The sequence below is a fragment of the Aythya marila genome, assembly GCF_965140915.1.
Source record: "Aythya marila genome assembly, chromosome: 17".
In the NCBI taxonomy this organism is placed as follows: domain Eukaryota; kingdom Metazoa; phylum Chordata; class Aves; order Anseriformes; family Anatidae; genus Aythya; species Aythya marila.
The window spans coordinates 10,261,513-10,288,559 of NC_139058.1; the positions used below are offsets into that span (position 1 = coordinate 10,261,513).

General features: G+C 39.6%; 1 protein-coding gene across 1 annotated transcript; it reads left to right on the top strand.

Moving 5' to 3' along the window:
- Positions 1-5,833: 5,833 nt before the first annotated feature.
- Positions 5,834-26,508, top strand: YPEL1 (yippee like 1). The gene is made up of 5 exons (XM_082774149.1): positions 5,834-6,170; positions 8,694-8,976; positions 19,366-19,409; positions 20,856-20,964; positions 22,059-26,508. The coding sequence occupies exons 2-5, from the start codon at positions 8,860-8,862 to the stop codon at positions 22,146-22,148; spliced, it is 360 nt and encodes a 119-aa protein (XP_082630275.1). The 5' UTR covers positions 5,834-6,170; positions 8,694-8,859; the 3' UTR covers positions 22,149-26,508.
- Positions 26,509-27,047: the final 539 nt, after the last annotated feature.

Below are 27,047 nucleotides of genomic sequence, written 5' to 3' on the forward strand. Positions count from 1 at the left end.
AGCATCTCTGATGTATCTGAAATGCTATTTGCAATTCAGGGAAAGCAAAAGACTCATCAAAAGTGTATTTCCATCTCTATAAGTGTTCTCTGGGCTTTAAACTTTGCAAATCTGCTTGCTTAGAAAGAAAGATGAGAATAAGAAAGTATTCATGTTCTTGATGTCAGAACATCAATTCTGAAATGCATTTGGGGATCCTAATGAAGAATCAAATTAGCACTTGGCAATTAGCCAAACAGATAGATATGATCATCAGGCTGTCAAAATAGGTAAAGAACAGTCCTGTGTTTGACTATTGGAATCCACAGTTCAAGAAATCATTTGATAACTTGGAGGATGATCTGAGAAAAGATGTAGAAACAACTCATAAGTTGAAAAATGTGTTTTATAAAAAGCTACACCCAAAAGGAGGTGTATACTAAGTTTTATTGTCTCTAGTCTTATGGATGAAGGAATAGAGAGCTGAAAGATAAAACCAAATACATTGAACGGAAAAATAACATGCATATCTTTTATTGCTTAGAGTAATTAATGACTGCAACAACAAATTAATTTGTGAACTGAGACAGGATGCTCCAGGATGTTTTCCTGATGGTTGTCCTATGATTCTATGCTTCTGCGTTCTGGTTTAAATGATGAGTAATATAATGGCAAGTGACATGGCTTCTAACTTACAACAAGTTACAGTGGTCCCTTTGATCCTATTTATCTGTGAAACTACAGTATGCTTGTGCTGGATGCTAACCTAGACGGGATATAAGATGAGAATGGAAGTGTAAGTCTAGGTTTTAAAATGAGAAACACACCTCATGGAGGAAAGAGAAAGAAAGAGAGAGAGAGAGACAGAAAGAGAGAAAGAAAGGAAGAAACTAAACAAATCCTAAACAGAAAAAGCTTGAATCCCTGCCTTTAGCCAACTGTTTTGCATATATAGGCAAGCATATGCAGAATGTATTTATACAAAACATGTATCAACAGAAAATGAATTTCTAGTTTTCTACAGCTCACAAAACACAGGTTTAACTTCTCAGATATGTAATAGCTGCCTAATATAGCCAGAGTCTGGAGCTACATGAAGGAGAGGACAATCCTACATAATGGTGGATTTTACAATATATACGCACATTGAAAGAGCTTCTATAATTCTTTTCATTCTACTACCTTTTCCTTTTGCGTTAGAGAAATGTAGCTTCTGGTTTCTTTATTGATAAATACAGACAATGCATGCTAACATCTGGATGTGTGCTTTAAACCACTATAGTCCTCATAAAGTGCAATTAGTTTGTATGTGTTGTTGTGCTGGTTTATTGTGTTGCCACTCTTATTTGCATGCTAAATTGAGATTCAAATGTTCCACTACACTGCATAATTTATTCACCAGGAGTGAATAGCTACAAAACTGATGATATGCCATTTCCAGTCTCGTCATGATAAAGGGCTGTCTGATTCTTGTGTACAGTCCAGGTATATCTCACTGGAGGTACGACCTAGCCCCCTCTGCTTTCAGAATCACCCACCCACTTTCAGAGGTTTGGAATAGTTCTGTCTTTTCAGATGTTGGATATGATCTAAAGTCCCCAAAGCAGCTTGGGATAGCTTATAATAACCATTACTCTTTCAGAGATCAGGGGAATGATACAGAATCTCAGGGCTTCCCAACTTACTGAACTATGTAAGTAGCTGCTTGCAGTCCCTGCAGTCCTCCCACTTTTGAGCAGTCAGAACTTCATGAGTCTAGCATCCTTTTCTCTCCACAGCTTACCTAGTATGAGAAACAATTTTCAGGTGTAAATACGGCTGACACTTGTGATCACCCTTTTTTTACTGTGCTGCTATCAAATGGACAGAGGATGATTCTCTTCGTTGGTCTCATACTTTTGTTTAAAGGTGTATATAACAATCAAATACTTACTCTTAATGGTTTCAAAAATCATGCCAAATGAAAAGATAGTAATTTCCTTGTTTGCCCTAAATATCTCCCTGCATACAGTGCTAGACAAATAACTAAAATATGCGGTAACAAGAACCAGTATAATTTGTTTATGAACTAACAGTGAGCTGCTTTGCAATTAATGCATAGTATTATCTTTTCATATTATATAATCAGAAGTTTGTTCTACTTTTGTCTCTTCCCATAAGTTAACGCCACAAAGTACCAGCTAGCTAGTACCAGCTAGCTTTTTGTTTGTTTCTTTCTTTCCCAATTTCATTTTAAAGACCAGCACCCTTTACAACATTCATTATATGTCAGCTATTCCTATATTATACTCCTTAACCTGGCTGCTGCCAAGAAGAAGATGTATGTTCCTTTTCTTGGAGAACTTGGGAGAACACAGTGTTATAAAGCTGAGTAACTGAGAAGAGCAAGCTTTTTTTCTTTTTTCTTTTTCTTTCTTTTTTTTTTTTTTACCTAAAAAATGTTTTTTTTTTTTTCCCTCTTTCTGTTGTCTTCTTTCAGCTAAAGCAAAGACCACAGATCTTGACAATTCTGAGACCAATTGATTTTTTTTTTTTTTAATTGGTTAAATCTCCAAATGTTTGAGGAACAAAGGAAGGAATGATCCTGAAATTCTTTCTCAGTTTAGATGCCTTTAATAATATTTCCTGCCTCTACTTGTCACATTTGGAGTTTGTCTAGTTTCCAGAATGGCTTATGGTTTCTAATAAAATTCACCTACCAGTTCTCTTTCTAACATGCTAATCCACAAAAACAATGACTGAGTGCCAGCTCGACAGCTCCTGTAACCCAGTGAATTCCAGAACTACAGACCATAACTTTGATTAGAATCCTTAATAAGAAACTGTAACACATCCCTGCTTCTATTACAGACTGATATTTAAACTGCAGTTTCTTGATGCAGAGCATGCAACAGAAGCATAGGCAAGAGTTGTCAGACTGTCAAAATCAGCACCATCAAAGTGCTGAGCATTATATTACTGATGATAATATGGTTGTGATATAATTAGGACACTACACAGGATTTAGTAGTAGTAGTAGTATGACATCTGCTTTCCTAATCAAGATCAAAGCTCAATTGTGAAAGGCAGACTTCACCCTAAGAGTTTATAGGCCAAACACCACAGAGATTGAGGTTTAGATTAGCTTGAGATTTCTCAATTTCTTCCATGCTTTTTAAGTTTTTTCACTATCCCAGTGGATTACACACAGTACTGTCAAGTACATCATGTTGTACCAGAGGTTCATTCGTATAAGCAACTTTAACCTGCTACCGAAGGCATTGAATACATCCTTGACATGTCTTTATCTTAAAAAAGAGAGAAAGAGAGAGAAAGGGATGGTATTCTAACAGTGCAGCTTGTGTATTTGTTACTAGGGAAACAAATAGCAAAGAGAAAGAAACCCTCAGTGTCCTTGTCATTTGGATCTTTCAGTGGAGAAGCAGAGCTTGTGTTAAAACAATGGAAACATTGTTCTACTTTCAGGATCCTTTGCTGTCCTCACGGAATGACAGACACTTCTTTCTCCCCCTTGTCCATCTTGTCATCTCTGAAAAGGAGAACCACTTCTATGCTCAGGATTGGACTGCTGGCGGGGTTTTTTTATGCCCCATGTAGAGTTTAAATCCTGTGCCTGTGTAACCTGTGCAGTTCCTAACACCTAAGCCAAGATCACAGCGCATCTCTCGAGGTAAACAGAAGAGACACCAGGTATCTGCATCCACTCTGCAGAGAAACATGGACGGCAGCACAGGTGGTCCCAGGTCTGCACTCCTTTCAGTCAGTACTGAACCAGAGCAGAGCACCTGACCAGCAAGACCCCGGAGAGGGAAAGGTACTGCAGCATCTGTCACATCTCAGAATCAGGACGCTGAGCAGCCAACAGTCACTGATGGGGTCTGTGCGTGTGTGGTATCAGGGCCTTTTGGGTTTGGGGGCTGGGTACTGCGACGGGAGCTTTGCCACTAGTTCAGCGAAACAGTGACGTGCCAGTCACAGCTTATGTGGACTGACACAGATGTGGGATGGGGAGCACTACCTGCAGAAATCAATTATTTTTTTTTTTATTGTGACCTTCTACTTGTTGCTTAATAGTACTCATTCCTAACCAAAAAAAAGAAGATAAAAGTAGAAACTATGGTAAACATATTGTGGTATGGTACTGTAAATCACAATATAAATATTAATTGATATTAAAAAGCTGAAGCATAACTTCTAAAACATGCATACAGAAGTATTTTTTAGACAATGGTATGGGAGCAGGCTGAGTGTGTAGGGTATAGAATCAGCTGTACCAGGTCAAAACAGCTGTCCATCTGACTAAGGAGGAATGGACTAAAAGCTCTCTTACAGGAGAGTAGTAACAGGCCCCTCAAAATGAAGTATAAGAAATAGCTTGTTAAAAATTTGTAAACATTGGTTATGGAATATTTTTAACTTTTTACTGTCTGACACTATTTATCAAGATTTATGTAGTCCCCACACTATATCATATCTAACGTAATTTCTCTGCTTGGTTACGCTACATCCATGCCTCTTTCTCCATTCCAGTTATTACCTTGTTGTATGCCTTTATCATACGCCTCATCTAACCCATCTGTGGCAACTGGATTAGGAAGCCTGAACTGGTGCTCCCTGAAGTGCAGCTAAATCAGATGGATTACCACCTTTCCCCCTTGTACAAGACTACAGCTACCAGCACTGGAGCTGGTGAGATGACAGGGAAATTGCAGTTAAAGCCCTACTGGCAACATTTCTGCAGATGTTTGTTTCCTGCTGTTTCACCAATACAGATTTCATTTTTATTGTGCAAGCATGACTTTTTGGTACCGGTCTTCAAGGATTTGCAGAATAAAATCAACTAGTGCACAGTTTAATGATCGTAGCCAGTAATGGAATTGTAACAGCTCCTATTTCTCTAATATTCTGCAAAGTACCAAAGCCCCTCAGGTCAAAATAAATAAAAAATGAAAATAAAAGATTTAAAGAAGAAAGATGTCAGTACTGACAAGAAGAGAAAGAGGTGAAGTTACTTTTATTGATGCTGTATTTATGTAGCACGACAGACGAGCCCTGCCTCAAGGTACAAAGTGTAAATGACAGCTTCGTCATGGACTTCGTCAGTTTGTGTCTCTGCAGGCTGAGCCTGAGTACATAGAAGAGTCCAGCCAAAATAAACTAGGGGCTAGCTTTTATTTACCTTTTATTTTTTATTTTTTTAAAAGGAAAGTGAGAGCAGTGGTAACAGACCTGGATGCTTCAAAAACGACTTGTTTGTGAATCGCCCTTCAGTGTTCAAATGTTTTTTTATGCCTCAAAACCTGTGCACTGTTTATCGGTAAGCGCTGAGCCCTTCCCCAAGCTCCTTTTCCAGCCACAAGCGCTGCAGCCCCTTCAGCTCGCACCCAGGCTCCAGCAAGGTGCTTTTCCTGACGCTTTTTCCCCGCAGCACCAAACTTTTCCAGACCGATGCCACCTCCTCGCCTTTTACCTTGTCCAGCAGCCGCCTGACAGGCAGACCACCTCCGTTTGGGACCCCGCAAAGCCCCCGGAGGGCGCTCGGGGCTGCCCCAGCGGCGCTCCCCTCACGGCCCCCTCAGCGCCGCCGCCCGCCCCCCGCGCGCTTCCCGCCTGAGGGGGGTGAGGCACGAGGAGGGGGGGTGTGTGTGTGGGGGGGCGCTCGCCGCACGCGCCCAACGGCCCGGCGGGTGGGCGGAGCCACGGGGCCCGCCCTCCGCGTTGACCCCGCCCCTCCCTCCCCCACCAAAGCCGGGGGGGCGGAGCTCCGCGCTCCCCTCCCCACCACTCAGGGGGCGGGGCGGGCGCGAGGGCGGGCGCGCGCGCGCGGTGATTGGCTGGCGGCGGCGGTGGGAGCGCGTTTAACGGCCGCTGCGCCCCCGGGCCCGGGGAAACACAACAAAGGCGGCGGCGGGCGCGCAGCGCGGCGGGGCCCCCGGCACCATGCCTCGGCCGGGCCTCGGCCCTCAGGCGAGGAGACCCGCGCCCGGCTCCCGGCCCCGCTGATGCCCCCCCGGTTCCCCCGGCGCGCACGCAGCCGCCCCGCTTTGTCGGTCGGTGCCCGTTCGGTGCCCGCTGGACGGTGCTGACCCCCCCCCCCTCACACCGGCTGCACCGCCACCCCGCCTGAGGGAAGGGGCCCGGGGCTGCTGCTCGCGGTCCCGGCTGGGGAGCGGAGCCGGCAGGGCGCAGCGGTGAGTACCCGGAGCGGGCGGGCGGGCGGGGAGCCAGCCCCTCTCCCTCTTTTTTTTTTTATATTATTTAATTAATTTATTTATTTTTAACGGCCCCGCGCGGCGCCCCCGGCCCTGGGGGCCGCGGTTTCCTGTGTATGCGTGGGGCCGGAGGGGAGGCGAGGGGAGGGGAAGGGGGGCCGCCGGGGCAAGTCCTTTGGAGGAGGAGGAGGAGGAGGGCTCGGCCGCTATTTATAGCGCCTGGAAGTGACGGCAGCGCTGCCTGCCTGCAGCCCGCCCGGTGCGGGGCGGGGGGCGGCCCCTTACATAACGGGGGGGGGGGGGGCGCGGCGGGGCCGGGGGTGCCCGCGGGCAGCTCCCTGCTGGGCACGGAGGGGAGGGAGAGCTCCCAGCCCCCCCCCCCCCGGCTGCGAACAGCGGCGTCTGGCCCTGCCGCTGCCTTTCCCCGGGGGCTCCGGCAGCCCGGCCCCGTCCGGGGGCAGCGAGCGGCGCCGCGAAGGGCTCCGGGGGCTCCTGCAGGCGGCGCGGTGCCGCCCCGCGGGGGGGGAGCCCGGCTGCCCGCGGCCTGCCCCGCGCCGCCCCCCCGGCACGCTCGGTGTTTGTTTACACATCCGGGAGCCGCGCGGGGCGGGGCCGGGCACGCCCCCCGCCGGGCTGCCCCGCCCCCTGTCACCGCCGGCCACGCCCCCCGCGTGACGTCACGGCGCGCCCCCCCCTCCCGGGCGGCGGTCGCGGGTCCCGGCCCCGACTGCGCCGCTTCTTGCAGCCGGGAGTTCGGGCAGGGGGCTTAAGGGGGGGAGCTCTCTGTGCGTGGCTTCCAGGGTTGCATTTCTGCACCTCTTCTCCTTCTCCCACATTTATTTATTCCCCGTAATAAATGCAGCTTAATAGCGAGGTGTTCTACAAAAGCAAGCTGTTTTCTGTATTTGTTCTTCCCTTACAATCCTAATTATATATCCATCTTCCCCAGATAATGCAATAATTATTAATGCAGTCATTTAAAGAAGTAAGTTTGGCTCTTCATGCTGATATGGTTAATATTTTAAACATACGATGTAAAATCTATATTTTTCTTTCCAGTGACTTGGAAAAGCCTTTCGGGCTTGTAGATACATGCTTTGCTCGGTAGCTAGTTCCTGTTGCTGCTTTACTTTTAGGGCTGCATATGCTCTGCTCCATGTCATGTCTATGTGGCTTACCTCTGCCTGTACAGTCAGACTGATTGTAAGATTAGTAACAATTCTTTTGTGGCAAGTCCTTCAGTTTTCGAGTTCCTTCCACTTCTACTATGACAAGCTAGAGATTCAAACAATAAACCCATCAGATCTTGCTATGGTCCTCTTCTGTGCAGCTTGCTGTACAGATCACTTTCTCTAGACTTCGTTAGAAGCACAATGACTACTTCCTATAAACAACTCTTAATTTATGTGGCTTTTATTATCTTTGTTTGTGTTACTAGTGTCCTACTGCTAGAGTAGTGGTTAACTGCTGCACTGCACACAGTTTACAACTGTGATAAGTATTTTGCATGCTTGTTTGAATAGCTGGATCAAGATAGTGTAAATTCTTTCTATTGGCTCTCGTTTCTGTGCTTGTGCTATTGACCTACTCCGTCTGTCACCTGATGGCTGATGACATAAGTGGCTGTGCAGTGTTCGTGTTTGGATTGCTCATTAGCCTGACACGCAGTGTGGTAGCTGATGGCCTTTGGCAGATCAATAAATGTCGCTCTGAATATTTAGTCTGCAATTTTTAGGGAAAGAAAAGCTTGCTTTCCAGCATAGCAGGAAGGTCTGGCCTTCTGTTTATGCAAGTAGGGTTTCTTAAAGGCAGCCTGGGGATTAAAGCAGTTGTGTATTCCCTGTGTAGAACTTAGCATTTGCTATCTGACTGATTTCAGCAGCATACATTAAAATTATTTTGGTAGAGTAAGGAAGTATCTAATTAGCTTTGATCAGGACAGTAGTCAAAAGGTTTTTGCCTAAAGGCATAATTCCTCTGAGCTGGAAAGAGGAGGATACACAGCCTCTCTAGCAAAGGTGGCAGCATCTTACTTGGTATTCGACTCAAAGCCAGATACGATATAGCTGAAAGCTGCAGTGTAAATACCTGCTGTATGTTTATTGTTGGTCATAGCAAATATCTTCTAAGATGCCTCGTTGTGTATTGTATTGGAACTGACCACTGGAATGTCAAGGAAATAATTCTCTAGTCCCCTGCCTTTCTGCTGTAACTTCTGCATGCATTTCATAGAGTGTACCTGATACACTGTTGACAGTGATTTTCAAGGAGAAACATTTGAATCTCTGCCTTCATTAGAAACGTGATCAAGTAGAAGCCACTAGTAGAACAAACTGCTTGTTGCTATGTCACGTGGAACTTGAGGGGCTTTACGGAAACAAGTGTACCATAGTACAGCCAGACACTTGCTCTATATAACACCTCATTTTGTGTTTAAGGTTGAATAACAAGTTTATTGTGGCCTTGTAAAGCTGTTAATTTTTCTGTTCTTTTCACCTACAGGTTGTGACTGTTTCTCTTCTGTCATTTGTGTGGAAAGTGCCACACACACTCCAGAACAACAACGGCTTTTGCTTGCATATTCCAGTGTTTCTTTTGTCAGCGAGTTCAGCAAAGTTGTAATTCTTCAAGTGCCAGCCCTGAGCTGAGTGAGGAGCCACCAGCAGAGATGGTAAAAATGACAAAATCAAAAACGTTCCAGGCTTACCTGCCGAACTGTCACCGAACCTACAGCTGTATCCACTGCAGAGCCCATCTAGCCAATCATGATGAATTGATCTCCAAGGCAAGTGGTTTGTTTAGAGACCTCATGAATTATTTCTCAACCAAAATGGTTATCATTGCATCACTGCTCCCAGTAGATAAGGGATGCAAATCCAATGCATACTTCAAAGCGTCTTTCCTGGGTTCGTTCTTGGGTCATAGGCATTGCATAACTAGGACTAGATACATTCTGGAAACTATTAAGTGTGGCATAAAGACTGATCTAATAGTTCCCATGTTTGCAACCTCCATCTATTGTCTGGTAGGTATTATTTGTGAGATTCCATATCTCAAAGTCTGCTAAGGAGAAAGAAAACATCTTGGAGGGTGGGAATTACTCTAGTTATGGTTATTCCATGTAAAGGTTATTTTTGACTACTTGATTGAAAGTCACAAAACTGGTTGTTTCCAGAGTTTTTCACTGATGTTACAGAATCTGTAAATGCACTTTCCTTTCCTGTGTACCAGTCCCTAAAGAATGTGATACATCTGAGATGTTCAAAATGGTTCTGTCTAAATGTAGAGGATGTGTGGATCACTGAAACAGGCTAGGCCTATCCTTACCTGTTGCTGAAAGAAACAGATTTGTGGTGTGTGAAATGCATGGGAAAACTTGAAGTTTGGGGTAAATACTTAGCAAACGGGTTAATTCTTTGCTTCAGAATAAGTTCCTGAGGAATTTGCTCTTAATGGTGTGGTGTGGTGGTGGAGAACAGCTGCTTCTCAAACATCTTTAATACAAAATTCCTTATATATTAGCTGTTCTGCTGAATAAAAGTTTTTAGTGCCTTTAGCGGTTTTTCTGTTACTGTCTGCTTGTGCTTTCAGCAACAGCACTAAGGTGCTCTTGAGTGCTGAAGAGATGAGGGTGAGAAAGCTGCCACTTAACTGAGGTTTTCTTTGAGTGGAGGGGAAGTATGCTTGCTCACTTATCCTTTAAAGGGCTATGAGAAAATACTGTGCTTTCTCAATACATTTTTTTTTCCAACCATTTAAATCTTTATCTAGATACCAAGAAACATTTTTGACTCAGTAAAATTGATGATTGTTTTTTGGCTATTCTGTATTGCTTGCTTATTCTTCTGCCTTTGCTTTATTCCCCTAAGCAACTGTTTCCCTCAACTTAGTGCATGTTTGGGGCATATCTAAAATGATATGAGGGAAGACTTGTTTTTACTTGTAATAAATGGAAGAAAGTTCCTTGTCTTCTCCATAGTGATTGTACATGTACTTGTTTCTTTTTAAGGTCAACAAAAAGCAAGAGGAACATGCAGATAGTAATATGAATTTGAATTGTTTCCATCTTAACTTAGAGTTTGAATAAAAGGGATCATATTGGCATCATTTGATTGTGAACTACAAGCAGTCTACACAGCTTCATTTACCATGTGTCCTGGGCTAAAAACCAGTAGGAAGGGATTACATATTTCTTGAACTTCAGGTTGTAGGTGTATACAGAAAGAATGAACTCCACTAGCTGTATCTCTTGAGAGAGAAATTCATTGAGGAAATGCAACCTAAGCACACATACCTAAAGGAAGCTGTTCTTTCAGTGGACTTAAATTTTTTTTTTTGTATGCTGACAAAAGTGCCACAGTTAGCACTGTGGCAATTGTAAGGCTGCTCTTCTCTGACATCTTGGGAGTTTTGCTCAGAAGAATGTTGAAAGTAATATTGAAGTAAATCATGTGCTCATATTATACTCAAATGTTTGAAATTATTTTTATAGAAATCTAGTAAATGCAAATATTTGCTTCTAATTAGGTTGGAAGGGGTTTTAGATATGGATTTTAACTTAATCCTATCTTAATTGTAACTTTCAGTGAGGGCTTACAAATATTTGTATGTGATAATATGCTTATTTGACAGCTGGCCTACATTCTGTGGATTTAAGATTTCTTGTCCATATTTCCTCTGTTTGTGAGACTGAGAAATACATTAAATGTCAGGTATCTATTTTGTATGTTTGTAAAATAAAAGCTATTCTGATCTATTGTACTTTTATTTGGAAAATAGGTTTGGAAAAAAAACAACACCTTCCTGTGAAGTTAATTTGCATCCTTTCCTACTTTCAATAAGTTCTTCTGATAGAAACAAATGTAAAGTAGTAAAGAAAGTTGAATAATAAAATTAACTAGTGATATACAAGGAGGAGGTGGGGAAGACACAAAAATAGATTTATTTTAAAAGAAAACACAGGTTAACCTGGAAAATAAGTGTAAGAATTATGCTAGAGAACGCATAGAAATTCCTCTTGGAACAGTAAGAAGACTAACAGATCCTAAACTGTGTATTCCATGAAGTGTTCTTACTGATACATGGTATGATTAAGGTAGCAATTTATACTACCATCTATGGAGTACTGGTTACCATATTGACTACCCAGCTGCAGCAAAAACACTTAAAGCAGCCTAAAGTATAACACATTAATTGTACACAATCTAAAATTAAATGAAAATTGTGCTTTTGAGTTCTTAAACCTGATTTATGCTTATGCTAATGAGTAGTCATATACTGAAAACCCTAGAACACTTCTCCAGTGTTTTGCTCCTTTGGATTTAAAAGAGCATTGACTCTGTTATGGCCCCCTAGATCATATTTTGAAATGGTCTGGGGAAGAAGGAGGTGCAAATCTTCTGCTTATTTGCTATACTGTGTTCCTGTGCTGTTGTGGGTTTATTGATGGAGCAGAGAATTGGACTATTCAACCTGATTTTCTTTCTTCCCTGCCTCACTTCAAGAGTCTAGCTTAAAGCTGAACCTCTGGGAAACTTTCAGTAAATAGTTTTTAGCTATGGATTCCTGCTGTTTTTCCAAAATACTTACTAGGTAGTCTTACTCCAGAACCCTACTGTCACAGCTGTTCTGCAGCAAATACAGGCAAACACTACTTGTTATCTAGCTATAACCACTCTGTTGTGGTTGTTTCCTGCTTTCTTTTTTCTGCATGGCTAGGGGAAAAAAAAGCCAAAATGCATGGTTCATGCTTAAATTAAAGCAGCTACAACATGATCTCAAATGTGCTTTAGAGTATAAACATTTGTTATACCTGATACTGAAGTGTTTTCAACTTCAAGATGAGAAGACAAGCTGTGCTATGGCATGAGTGGTGTTGGTCTGTCATGGAAAGGCAGAGAGCACTATGTATTTCTGTCAATTGTCCCTTTGATTCTCTGCTTCAAAATACCAGACTTCAGTACAAATTTGCAATTCTCTTCCTTCTGAGAGCTGTTGATGTCAAATGTCTGACAAGGATGGCAGCATACACAATTCACCTTTTCCATTTGATTTCTCTTCTGAGCAGCAGGTTCTTCTTGCCTTAAAGTTAATCATGAAGGTCTATTTTATTGTGCCCTTGCTGATGGTAAAATGGCAACCAAGAGCATTAGCAGTAGCTTAGAAGTAAGAAGGCAAACTACTAAGACAGTATAAAAACGTGGTACCTGTATAAGTGAATTAATCTGTAGTTTCATTTTTCTCTGCCTTTATGAAAGGGTTATCTGTTGGAAGCCACATAGATAGTGAGTAGGGCATACACTTGTAGGTATTTTCTACTCCATAACCTTCTGCCTTCTGTGTCTAAGGGGGGAACTTGGGAAAGGGGAAGGCTGGCTGAAAACAGGAGTCCCAAACCAGGAAGTGGTCATCGGCAGAGGTATTGAAAAACAGTAGTCTGTGCAGCTAAATACGTGTGCACACACAGCAGCTGTCATAACTTATAACCTCTGTCACCCTGGGAAAATGCTGGTTTGGAGGATTGTGTAATAATAGAACAAATAAGTGGATGTAAGTGCCTATTAGACACTGCTTATTTACGTCTTTAACATAAGTATGCTAAGTTTCGTTTTTTTTTTTTTTTTTTGCTCCTTTAGCGAAGTCTTTAGGGTGAATGGTAAACATTGAGCTTTTCTTTAGGTTTAACAAGGACTTTCTTTAGGATTAACAAGGAATATGTTAATCTCTATCTCTACATGGGAGGAGATTCTGAGGTCGAGGAAGGACGTACAGCTTTTCTTTTATAAAAAAGAAGTAAATGAATGTTTTTTAGACTAGTATCCTGTTACGACTGCACCCGAACACAGGAGAGGTAGCCTCTGTATCAGCCAGCAACCACAGACCTCAGTAAGGAGGAAGGCAAAATTGATGCTGTAAGAGGCACTTCTTGGAGTTGAGATACTTAAATATCACAGAAAGAGGAAAAAAATAAAAACAAACCCAAAAACGTAAGTCTTAAGGGAGAGCTTCTAGCAGGCTCTGAAGTCTGGGAGAGGTTGCTACTTGTGTGGCCTCTAAAATGATAAATGTATGCTGCTTTTAAAGCAATTCTAAAATGTATTTTTTCAGTCTTTTTTTTTGCGATTTGTTTGTAAATGGTAGAGAATGGACAGTGGCTAGCAGCAGTAGTTAATCTTTCTAGGAGGCAACATGTTACTTGAATGTAGGCTCTAAAACACTTGAGAAGGGCATGTATCTTCTAAGTTGCAATAATTTCAAAATTCAGACAGGATCCAACAAATTTTGAAGAGATACAAATACCTAGTAGGGACCTTAGAACCTATAGATAAATTGCAATGGATAATACTTTGTTGCTCAAGGTTGACCTTCGTGAAAGACTGTTGACTTATTATATGTCTTAATGCTGGCAACGGAAGAAAGTCTGCATTACTTTATATGGATGCCCATATATATACTGTCACTTTCTTCCATCCCATTCATTGCAAACCATATCTAGCCCAGAGGTGGAACGAATTACATGAAGTCAAAGACAAGGCTACATGGGTCAATATTTTCAAGAGTAATTTCTGCATAAAGGTGTATATGTATATATGTAGCTGTCATTGACTAAAAAAAACAACAACACAACAATCTTAGTGATTAAATTCAGTTCTCCAAGTCATTCATCGGGTATGTCTGCTGTGGTGTTATTGATAAGAAGGAAAAGTCTTCAGCTTAAGTAGATACCAAAACAACTTCAGCCTTATTTAGCAATCTCTGTTTTTGTCTCTGCTGTTGTTTAATTGATGAGTTCAAGAGAATTTTTTTTAAGGGTTTATTGTCTTTAAGTGAATGTGCTGCTCTTAGCTTGATTCAATTTGGTAATCTCTCTGTATATGATGTAAGGAGTAATTGGAAAGATAGTTGGGCCTGTCATGTGCTTGGAGGCTGTTTTTGTTCCCTGCTGAAAAGTCTCAAAATGGGTCTAATTTCTCAAATATTTAGGTGATATTTTTTTCTATAAGAAGCTCTTTATTTTATTCTGTCTTTTGATAAAAGTATCTATTTTTTGGAAGAAAAGTAGTCTTTGGAAAATGTCCGAGAATAGATCTAAGGGCTTAAAAGAGCTGGAGAGTGCACAAGGGAAGTGTTCTGCTCTACAGGTGTTTTGACATAGTTATTTCTGAAATAAATTCAAGATGCTGTATAACTCCGGATAACTTGCCTGACAAAGCCTTCAGTTCTGAAATTACCATTCGCCAAATCTTTGGGAATGCAGTTTTTGGAGTGGATTTTTTTAAGGTTGCTGTCTACATAGTGAATTCCATAACTCTATTAAAATCATTAAACAATTAAATGGAAATGTGTTTTTAAAACTTTTTTTTAATACTGAATTGTAATGGAATCCATTATCCAGGACTTGCCTGGTAAGCAGCTGAACAGCATTGTCTCTTGTTCGCAGTATCACAGAATTAGATGTGAGAGAAATAGCAAATGAAACAATTTTTTTTCCTAAAAAAAATTTTCATCTGTAGCTTATGCTGAGTTGTTTTCTGAATTTATTTTGCAAATTTTGAAGACGCAAGAGATCATTACAGTCTCTGGTGCATGGTGCTGAGATGATAATTTCAGACATCAGAGCACTTACATATTTCTGGTTTACCTTAAGAATCCCACCTCTAAGAGGTACTGTCTTCTCAATTACTGAGCAATATTTCTCTGAATTGCATGTAAGCTCATAATACTGAGGTTGATCCATCTTCCCTTGTAAGGAGAACTCTACCAGATGACAGGAAATGAGCAAATGAAACAAACAAACAAGACCCCTGTGGACTTCTTTCATTGCTGTTCTTTAAAACTCCTTTTCAGTGTTAGGAGTCGCTTGTAAGTTGTCCTTAAGGAAGGTACTGATAATGCCATTCTAATTGGCTTGTGCTAATGCCTGCCATACTTTAATACATGCTAAGTTAGTAGTTTCTCTAGATGTTTTCTGTGGAGCATCTAATTAATCCTGCCTGTGAGGAATATTTAATTACATGTTCAGCCCTTCAGTAGCTTCCCTTCCCCCACCCATGCTCTTAGGTATGCCTTAGAGCAGTAAATACGTGTTCTGTTTAACTGGTACTTCCTTTTCTCCTGGGTAAAACAGCTAATCCTGGTATTAGAGCTAATTACTGTTTAACTTAGAAACATAGTTCATATCTAATTCTGTGAGTATGTGCTAGTGTGCAAGTGAAACATTTCTAAAGCTTCTTTACTATAATATTTATTGATAATAGAGTTCTGTCAGATGACTTGAAATTATAATAATACCAAACTACTGTTATAGTTCACCTTAGTTTAGTTCCTAGGCACATTTAAACAATTTTGGTTATGATATCAGATATTCTAGATGATTCCAGCTGAGCTGGACTGAGAAATAGTTATGGGTCTTACAGATCTGCTGCCTGTAGAACTAGGCAGTCAGTCAGAGATGTCAATTTTCTAGGGAAGAAGTTAACTCATAAATCAATACAAAGTTATTAATTGAGGACCATCAGAAAGCAGACTTAAAGCAAGTTTGTTTTAACAGAATTTCGGTTGAACTGGTAAATTGCTCAGCTCCTAATTAAAAATTCCATTTGCTCTGAGTCATTACTGATGACACTTGGTCACACTTGCTAATGCTTGGTCACTATCTTCTAATTCCTCTAGTGGATGAGACACATTTCAGACTCAGATGGTTGTAATAGAATATTCTGGTTTAGTTATGATTTCTGTGTAGTGCTAGCAGTCTGGGAAGTGCTGAACAAATCTTATGAAGCAAAGGTTTGCATTTGCATAGGTGATGTTTATTCTGCAGAGGAGCAGTTTGTCTGGAGACTGGTTTGAACAGTTATGCCTGTTAGTCCCTGCCATTTAACGTGCTCTGCTCTTTTCGTTTCCGTGGAAGAGTTGACACACAAGGCGTTTAACCTGTCAGTCTCTTAAAATTCATATCAATATAACTGAATCATGCAGTGCAGGGTGTGAGAAACTCAGTGCAGGTACAACCAAATGTTTGTTCCGTATTAAATTTTTGTCTGGTTATGCAAAATACACTTGTAACTTGGCTATATAGAGAGTAGCAAGCAGTTCAAGTGCCACAGTGACTTGTTCTCCCTTTAGTCCCGCTAATAGGATGCATCAGGAAGTACAACTCTGATAATAAACCTTTTTATACCTGTTAGTAGATGGGTGCCCTATGTCAACACTCTAATTTGATGGGTGCCCTAATCAACACTCCCGGGTCAAGACAATGGGTGTGCGACAGATGTATACCTTGTTGTGGGTTTTGAGTACAGTTTTTTTTGGAAAAACAAACTCTTTAGCTATTCATGTAAGCAAGGAAGTGTGGCAGCCAAGCTCTGACAAGTTAAGAAGTTCATTAGACAAGTCAAAAGCCCAGGAATTTTTAAGGATTGATATCCTTGCAGTGCTTTTACTTCAGTCCTGCATATAAAAGTTGTGCATGGATGTATTGCAGACTTGACTGCACAGTGACACATTGATGTGGTCTGACACTGATTCTAAGGGAAAATGTCACTGAAATGACAAGATGCAAATTCTGTATTGCAGAGCACAGCAGTACAAGTTGTCACAGGTTGCTCTCAAGTTATCTGTGAGTGGTGTAAATGTGGAGGAGCTCACCCTTCCCAGCTGGGCAACAAAGCACTCATTCTATGACATGTAAATACTGAATTTAGCCTCTAAACATGTTTGCAGATGAGAAAGATTGTATCGAATGAATCAACCACTGCTAACAGAAGTTAGTCTGAAGTTTCTCAGGAGAAACGAACTAGTGGTGCTTGTTGTTTATTTTATTTTATTTTTTTTAGGGGAGGTGCAAGGATTGCTTTCTCTCAGAGCTGTTCAGATTGTACTGAACTGAGTCTCTCCTCTCAGTGTCATTAGTATTTGAAGTTTTAGCTTTCACTACTACATAACCTTCTTTTTTCCTCACTTTGTTAAAAATAAGACTTGCAGTTCTGGGAAATGGAGAGTGTACTTCTTTTGTCATAGATAAAATAAAACAATTCCATTTTTCCAACTTAAAATCCCCATTTATTGATTATTTAAATGGTACTAAAAGAAAACGTAAATGTTAACTCTATAGGCTGCCCAGTAGAACTTCTCATATTAAGGTGAGATTTTATGAGTACTTAAGCACTGTATACAACTACACTGCCACTAGTGCTGTGCACAGAAGTCCGGAGTTGTGGATTTCTTTCAAAATTCTTTGGTGCTATATATAATCTGGTTATTGCTGATCGAAAAGTGTTCATTTACATACATGTTTTCATTTTACACTTTTTGCAAACTGTTCTAAGTAGTTAATATATTAGGTCTGGAATACAAGGCCCATGAGGTGCAGCTGAGGGCATTGGGGGTGTTTCCTCTGGAAAGAGGAGGCTCAGGGCAGACCTCATTGCCCTCTACAACTACCTGAAAGAAAGCTGTGGGGAGCTGGGGGTTGGCCTCTTCTCACAGGTAACTAGTGATAGGACCAGAGGGAATGGCCTCAAGTTGTGCCAGGGGAGGTCCATGTTGGAAATTAGGAGATGTTTCTTTTCAGAAAGAGCAGTCAGGCACTGGGACGGGTTGCCCGGGGAAGTGGTGGAGTCACCGTCCCTGGGGGTGTTCAAGGAAAGGTTGGATGTGGTGCTTAGGGACATGGTTGACATTGGTAGTAGGGTGATGGTTGGACCAGATATCTTGAAGGTCTTTTCCAACTTTAATGATTCTGTGATTCTGTATTACTGGTATTGATGTTCCATTGCTAATCATTAGACTGGCACAATATCTGTTTTGGCATCAAGTGACTTCTAATTATGTAACTATAAATACATGTCAGAAGAAGCATCCATTGCAGCAAGAGCCTTCGGCCTGTTTTCATGCCTAATGTTAGTAAAACCATTCCAAAGAAAGCATTCAAACATATTCAAGCTGAGATTTTCTTTGCAAAAATCTTCCATGTTGATCTAATGCAGCTTTCAGAAAAGCTGGTCTTCGATCTTCAGTACTAGAACTTAAAGGATTCTTAAGATATTTGAGAACAAATGTGCAAAAAATGACTAAGTTTCACTGAAAGTACGTTAGGTAAGGAAAATTGTGGGAGAAAAAATAAGGAAGAAGGTTTAGAGATCTTTTCAATGGAGCTCAGTACTGCAGAAAGAAAGAAAATCTCTAGTGTGATATTCTTTGGGAAATTATTGCTATGTCTAAATTATCAAGTAATTTAATACAGAAGGAACAAATCAACAGATAAAACAGTGATGTGTTATGTAAGATTTGAATGTTTTACCTATGCTTGCGTCTAGTCTGCTTGCAAGTTCTGCAGGCATGCTTGTAGCTCAAGGCTATCTGGTAATGGGTGCCAGCCTCTGTATCTTTATTATTAGCATTTGCAGAGTGCACAGTAGAAGAGCTGCTGGTTTAGTTTGGTGCAGAGGAACAAAGATGTAGTTCACATGCACTGAAACAGCTCTGCAAACCAACCCAACCCTTGGTAAGTGTGGTTAATTAGGGATTTTACTTCAAAATGTGCTACTGCTCTGAAGTAACACATCAACTTAGACCCAGGCAAGAATGTTTTCAGTCATCTTTTGTCCACAATCTATCAGGAATGTGAGAGAAATAAAAGTACATGGTGATAACAGTTGGTGATTAACAGTTTATTAATATAAAGCAAAGCTTATACATTTTTCATGTGTTTCCTGAATAGAGAGTTCAGGTTTTATGCGTGATCCAGAATTGTGTTGGTCTACATCGAATGACAAAATGAAATAAATCGTCTTTTGGGTGTAGCAGGAGAGAAGAAAGGAGTTGGAAATAATACCTTTTGAGTTAAGAGCAGACTATTTTACTTAGTATAAAGGATATCTAGGAACATGAGAATTGGTATGTTGGACAGAGACAAGTTATGAGCATGCTTTGTTTGCATTATGGGCCTCATTTTGAACAATACATAAGACAGTTGCTAAAATCTGAAGGAGGTGAAAATTTGGGTGCAGAAGAGGCTTTACAATAAAGAAAGAATTTATATAAATGTTTGACTTATTGTAACTTGTTCTAAATAATTTATTGTATTAATTGTAAATGTATTGTATTGTGTCGATGCACCATTACTTAACTGTTTTTTTTAATAAATGCAATATTTTTTTTTTTTGAAATGCAGTCCTTCCAGGGAAGCCAGGGACGAGCCTACCTCTTTAATTCTGTGTAAGTATCTTACTACAGTTTTGCACGCTACCTAAGAGTGTAATTTTTTGGTATGCTCTGTAAGCAGAATTCAGTAGAAATCTATGTAAGGCACTTTAACCTCTTCTTTTAGCAGTGTTTTTACTCACCAGCAATAGTTATTAAAGAGCCACTGAGATGATTTTTTTTTTTTTAAGTACCTACACACAGATATTAGTTTACTATACTTCAAATAATTCTGCTAATAGCTGAAAGTTTAGGGGAGGGTGTTAATGAAAAATTCCTCTTCTGTATGTAATGCTAACTATCTTGAGCAAAAGTTGCCACTCCGAGATATTACAGAAGTCAAAGCATTTCACAACTGTAAGTTTGCTTTAGACAACAATGCTGTAGTCTAAAAGAGAATTTTTCCATGTGATAGTTAGGTAAATTTACATGGTAGTGTACCAGTATCCTCAGAATATCTTAAGTGACCTTGAATATTGCAATCCTGCTAGATGCAAAAGATTCTTTTGCAATTTTGCAATTTTAGGCACGCCCTTGCCATAACATAAGGCTCATTCTTTGAATTTGCTAATGGATGTATTTTAAGCTTATACACAAGATTGAATTTTTGTCTTTATTTTTACAGCAGTTGATTGTGTTGCAGCATTTTTGGAAAAAGAAATGAAGTTAAGTGTCTTGGTCTATTTTAGACCAGGATAAGGGAACTATGACTGCAAAGGTTTTGATTGCAGATCCTTGAGATTCATTTTATATGTAGTTGTCCAATGAAGACTTGGGATTTCCAGTGTAATTGCAGTACTAAGAAACTGGTAATAAAAGAGCAAAAATGGCAACATTTTGTCCTTCTGTAACACCATCAAAAACATTGTTTAACCTTGCCCGATCTTTTCTGCATAGATTTTTATTCATGAAGAAAATATTTTGATGCAGTACTTCATGGGATAATTTGTTTTTATCTTGCTGTTTGTTCATCATGGCTTAGTCTGCTCTGTAGCAAAGAAATGTTTATGAGGCTTTTTCCCTATTGCTATTTTGGAGTTGGATCTAAATTCAGCTGTTGGTGCTGATGTACTGGTACGGACATGTAGAGGTCACAAATTCTTTTTTGAAGAAAAGCTCCAAACTGAAGAGGCTTCCAGTTACTGCTTAGTGTTCTGTTCTCTGAAAATTTAACTACTTAGTGTGTCTTTGGTGGGAGCCAGTGGGCATAACCAACAGTGTGATGTGTAGTCTTAATAACTTGAAAAACAAAAATAATCCCCCCTTTTTTCTTTCATCCTTCAGCTAAGTGTAACTAAATAAGTTACTTTTACTGCAGTGTATAAGTTCGGCACCTATATTTGATTTTTTAAATTATTATTTTTTTGTGTTCTGGAGTAAAGGTCGGTGGCAGGTAAGAAAGAAAGCAGTCTCATGCAGTTAATTGTTGAGTCATTTCTCTCTCTCTTTCTCATCCCCCAGGGTAAATGTGGGCTGTGGTCCAGCAGAGGAGAGAGTTCTTCTGACAGGTTTACATGCTGTGGCAGATATCTATTGTGAAAACTGTAAAACCACTCTTGGATGGAAATATGTAAGCAATATACTTACATTTTTGATAAGTGTTTGTTTATATGCTGAAGTATGGCTATTTGAGTAGGTCCAGTGGTAGTGATGGTTTAGTTGATGTTAGCTCTAGTGCTTTTGCATACATCAGGCAGTAATGTCGTTTTGCTTTCTTGTATCTGCTGGAGCATTGTAGCAGTTAATAACTTTATTATGAAGACAGCAAAGTTAGCACGAGGCATGGATGCTATTATAGCTAATACTTTTGTAGTATCTCTTTCTGACATTACCAGCCACATACACTAAACCAGATGTAAGGAATTCACAAAATGGGTCTTAATTTTCTTGGTTTCAGAAGTTGTTTCATATAGCAAAAAAACCATGATGAATGGTACTGAGCATGTTTTCACTGCTTACTACTACTGTGAAGTAGATTCTGATGTTTGAAAAGTAGTCTGTGCACTTGCATGGTTGTGTGTAATGCTTGCAACTGTGCTGTGTGATTGACATTTATATTCTCAGTGGTGTATGTAGGATTTTTGTTGATTCGGTATATTTTCTGGTGTGCTATTAGCCTCACATTGTGACTTTAAGACATACAGTTATGTCTAGAAATAAATACAAAAGAAGAGCAAGAAATAAAACTGAGATCAGAATTTCTTTAGTGGTTTGGCCCCAGCAACTGCATTGTAGTACATAAAAAAAAAAAAAAATCTGATATTAGACCTTGAATCAGGAGTGTATCAATTTTAATGCTGGTTTTCAAAAAAAAAACAAACAACGTCGCTCTTTCTTTAAATGCTATACATGTATGTTGTTAGGCACTCTAAAGACTGTCTGGGATAGTTACAAAAAATATTTAAGTGAATCCTATATTTAATGCATTTATGATTTTGTTTCATGTTGTGGACTACATATAGGCAATTCAGAGACCAAAATTGTCATCCATTAGAAAACTTGTAGCTCACCCAGGAAAGAGAGAATACACACAGAACACGAACAACTTAAAAAAAAAAAAAAAAAAAAAAAAAATGTTAATGTCTCTAATTTGTCATTTCAATGTAAGGTTGATGTTTAAAATACGTTACTTCCCCAACGTATTTCTTGATTTTTCTCTTCCAGGAACATGCTTTCGAGAGCAGTCAGAAATACAAAGAAGGAAAATTTATCATTGAACTTGCCCACATGATAAAAGACAATGGCTGGGAGTGAATCATAACCTTTTTCCTTCTGTTCGGACAATACTCTGTGGAACATGCTTTACAAAGACTAACGCAAAGTAAAGGAAGAGCTTGGCTAGAGTGGCCCTGAGAATATCACTGAACTCTGAAACCTCACAAATGAGTAGTGTAGTGTAAGTGGCTATTTCAGGCCATGTTTGCCTTTTCTCCTTGTGTAAGTTCCCTCTTTTTGTATGTGTATTATTGTGTGAACAGTTGTTTTGGAACATTTTGGATGACCTTTTTCTAAACTCTCAAACTAGAGAAACAGTTCACTAATTGAAAATGGATTTTACTGGTTAGCATCTATCTCTGACCTATGCCTTTAATGCTACCTTCTGCTGTGCATGCTTCTTGCCTAAACACCTACACTCCAATCCTGTATAAGTTCTATATCTGAGCAGTCTGAAAGAATGTATGGGATGGGGTGCTTTCTTATATGTAGCAATTTCTGACGTATTTGGCAGTGAAGGGGATGCAGTATTGTAGTTCTTAATTTCTCTTTTTTAAATTTGAGTGTACCACAACCTGTGTACATCTTGTAAGTGAATTTGGTTAAAGGTACAGTGCTCAGTTTAAAAATATTTCAATTGTACTGACTGAAATTAGCAGATCTTAAGTTTTTAGGACGAGTTATGCTAGAGGCTTGATATCGTAATGAAATACCCGTGAAGGATTTTAAATTAATAATGCTATAGAATATGTTCAATTAAGACCAACACATCCCCTAAGGAATTTCCAGGATAATAAATTTATAAAAGTATAGCTTGCAAGATAAAAAGACAGAAAAATATATACATCTTCTATTTTGGAAAAAAAAAAAAAAAAATTAGTTGGTGTATTCAAAAAAAAAAGTTTTGGTACTGTACCTTTGCCAGTAACAGGGACTTGTGCATCAGTGAAGTTTTATGGCTGGTTCCATGTAACTGTATAGTCCTAATGCACTGGACAAAGAGGTTGATATTAAGGAAACTTGCTGAGGTATTCTGCTTCTGCTACATTTGAACAAAAATATTTATTTTTGTGAGAAACGGTCAGAGCCTATGAGATGAAAATTAATATAGTACACATAGAAAAAGGAGGGGTAATAAGAGGGAAGGGAAGTTTGACTAAGTTTTTCATAAAATAACAAGATAGTTTTTAAAATTTGAGGGTGGGGGGGAAGGGGTTTATTGGTTTGCTGGCTAAATCATCCCCAAATACATTTTTATAACAAAAATTTATATGAAACTTACCTTCTCTTTTGATCTCCCACTATTTCTTAACTGGAATGAGTTAATGAGAGAATCATTTAAAAGGTGTATGTACGATGTTAGCTGTTGGTATTTGTGCATGCACATTCTCAGCATCTTTGAACGAAATGCTCTACAAAAATTTGCTAACTTTATTTTCAAATTAAACAGTTTCTGAAGACCTTTTGTATCTTAATCCATTTAATGCTTGAGAACAAGATGCTTGGAAAAAAAAATCCTTAACACTACATCAGTACTATAACTGAACAGTATGAAAGCCTTGCAATGCAAAATCATTTTCTTTCAAAAACAATTCTAATATCATGGCACCTACAAAGGTTAGTCATAGGTGCCATTGCTGCTGTTACGTTTTTGGGAATCTCCGATAGGCTTTCTGAATTCTACTGCACTTTAGAAATTTTGTCATGCATAAAAAAATATGCCAATGGGTAGGGGCAATACAGATCTTTAAAACCAGCTTTCCAGTCTCTTAGGAGTGAGACGAGTTCTCCCACGTGTAAGCATTCTCTGATGCAGGCTGGCTAAACTGCATTCCAGATGTTGTAATGATCTATACCTATGAATTAAATATGTAAAAATTAGAGAAGTGGTTAAAGCTGTTGGGTTTCAGTCCAGAGACCTGAGGTGGTACAGTTGTGTTCAATCTGGATTTTTGTGGCTTACACTTTATGTTCACAAATAAGATCAAGCTTCAAAGTCTTGTTTTTAACAATGTCATTGATGCAAGATGGGCTTTGGTGTTGCCTGTCTTCTGATCTTTTTGACCTGGAATTCTTGAGATTTATTTTCCTCCATTGTAATGTATTTTGCTGACAAAAAAAAAAAAGGCACTGAAACTTCTATCAACAACAGTTTGTGCTGGCTTCAAAGTCCAGTTGTAATGTTAACACTTGTGAAAACGCTTATGTAAAGTTTGTGTATCTTTTGGCTTTTCATATTTCCTGACTACAGGCTCATTGAAGAAGTACACTGGACTGAAGACAAAAGTAATAGCTGCTTTTCAGTAGAGAGTTGAAATTAAAGAAAATATGTAAAGTATTAAATACTTTTCTCTATAAAATTGGGGGTTTGGCTCTCTCTTAGTTAATGCTGTCTGTAACAGTCTGATTCTTACTTAGAAATTCAACCTCTTTCTTCAGTGCATTGTTTGTATTTTAAACTGGACATTTTCACCAAAACCTTAATTAACTTTGATGCCAAAGGTTGGGACTTCATCAAGTGCTTAGCGCATAGAGCTTCAGACTGCTGGCATAAAGAGTTAATGACCTATATGTGATGTTTATGGCTTTTAAGAGAACCAAACAAAGCAATATTCTTTTTGGTCTTTTAAGAGTGGATGCTTAGAAGGAGTAGAACTAATACAGAATTGCAATTTCATGCTGCCATGTAACAGTTCTTTAGGCTCATTCTATTGAGGGAATAGGTGAATTTTCTTCCTGTGTTGCTTGGCAGTGTCAATGATTATTTTTTCCCCTTGTAAAGATGTAGAGAATTCTTGTTATTGGTTTTGGTGAAAGTAGAATCCAGATAGCGATGGCTGCTGGCTGATGTGAAGAGGTCAGTCTGGTCACTGAACCCTCCAGCAGTCATTTGAAAGAAAAACAAACTTACTTGAAAAAAAATTTTACTAAAGCATTTTCCCTCTAACCAATTTTTGTAATATATTAAAGATTATATTTAAAGTTTGTATGTGTTTGCTCTGGGCAAGTTTACTTCCCCTCCAACTTGAGCACTTTTGTTACTTGTACTGGTTATTTTTATTGTTGGTCTTAACATTTATTTTGTATTTTGTTTTTTACAACTGTAACAAAAAGCTTTTGTGAACCTTTGTTTCTTGCTGGCTCTTTCTTGGACCAAATGAACTGACTATGAGCTGGCTTAGAAGAAATGTTCATTGGGATGCATAGGAATTTGCTAGCAGAAATGTACATGTATTGAAAGCTTTCTTCCTCTGAACCTCTAAAGCCACACCTGTCCTAAAGTAATTAATCATAATTTTATGTGACTCTGGTAATCTGACCACACATTCTCTGTCTTGGTCCAAAAGAATGGATGTAACAGTGGTATTCCAGAACTAAGTCTACTTCCAGACGGTAGAATTACTCTTTGGCTGGTCGCTCTAACCACCTTTTTGATTAATAAAAGACAATGCTGCCATCTTTTACAATTCTGTTAATCGCAGACTTGCTGTGAAGTAAGCTGCAGAATTAGTGAGGGATTGCGGACACGTCAGCTAAGAGTACACTATTGCTGTGTACTCTTAGCAATCTAGTAATTAAATTTTATCTGCCAGCAAAAAAGGGCCATTTGCCCTCATTTGCTGTGAACTATACAATGGCAAACTGTATTAACGAAGTTTGTTACAATTCAGTCTAGTTTCCCCCTAGCAAGGCCTAGTATAACTGTCAACCTGAGGGGTGTGCCCCGCCTGCTTCTGTAGCCTTTAGGAATCTGGGACAGGAGAGGGAATACAATTTATGAAATTTCTTTAAATTAAAATCTGGTCTCAGAGGTGCTGACAAGGTCATCGCTACACCCATAAACCAAATGGTCATCCGTATTTCTTATTGGTCTATCAAGGTGGTTCAAGAGTTTGTTGATGCCAAGTCCTGTTTTTGGCGGACTTGAGGCCTCCCTCTGAATAATGCTCATAAAGAGCTTTTTCTGCATGCTCATCGCAGCAGTCTGGTGGCAGCATCGGTGGCCTAGGGAGTCACAGACTAAATTTCTTACATCTCCATTCTTTGACAATGGAGATAAGTGGAAGAAGCTGTCAAATTGTTTAACTTTTGGACACTTTATTGTACTTCATTTAGACTCATGTTAAGCCAACCAGCAGTATAAACACTGCAAAAGGAACAGACACTTCAGAGGTTTCTTTTAAAAGGACTGTTACAAACGGTTTAAGGCCTAAAGCAGGAGTCAAAAATGGCAGTTGAGTTGTGCCTCATTGTTTCTTAAACTCTTTACAATGCTTTCTTTTACAGGTGACATGGCTGTGTTGCTGTTTTGTCCTAGCAATACTGTACATCATTTGTTGTTTCACTATATTGTATCTACTTGAGGTATCACAATAAAAGCTTTCAATTGTTTTGTTGAGTTACTTGTTATTTTTGTGCTGTCTTGTCTTGTTTTAGGTTCCTATGCTTTTTTTTTTTTTCTCTCTATCTAATAGGACCAGAGAGAAAAACCCAGAGATCTTAGTTGACCTTAAAAACTTGTAAGGTATGGGTTGAATCTGATTCACTAGGTTCTTGGAAGATTGTCTCTAAACATTTGATTTTTTTTTTTTTCCTTTCATTAATCTTTCCAAAGTAAAGATGTATTCCTACTTCTAGAGCTCTAGCCCATTTTGAGCTAATCATGGGTCTTACGCAAATGAAGTGCTTTTAAAGGGAGAGTTGGTCCGTGCACACTCCAACACTAACTTTCAGTGGAATTGTAGGAAGCAGGGGTGTGCTTTCTGTTTTGTTATCTTGGTCATCTGGAGAGCAGAGCACACTGAGCACGGGCATTCAACCTGTTAGTTCTGCACTATCTGGAAGGAACGTCTGTAGTTCCTCTAACCACAGAAACAGTTTTCTCTTGCATTAGTGGAGCTAAAACCCCCACCCAAGTCAATAAGTAGGATGTGATGT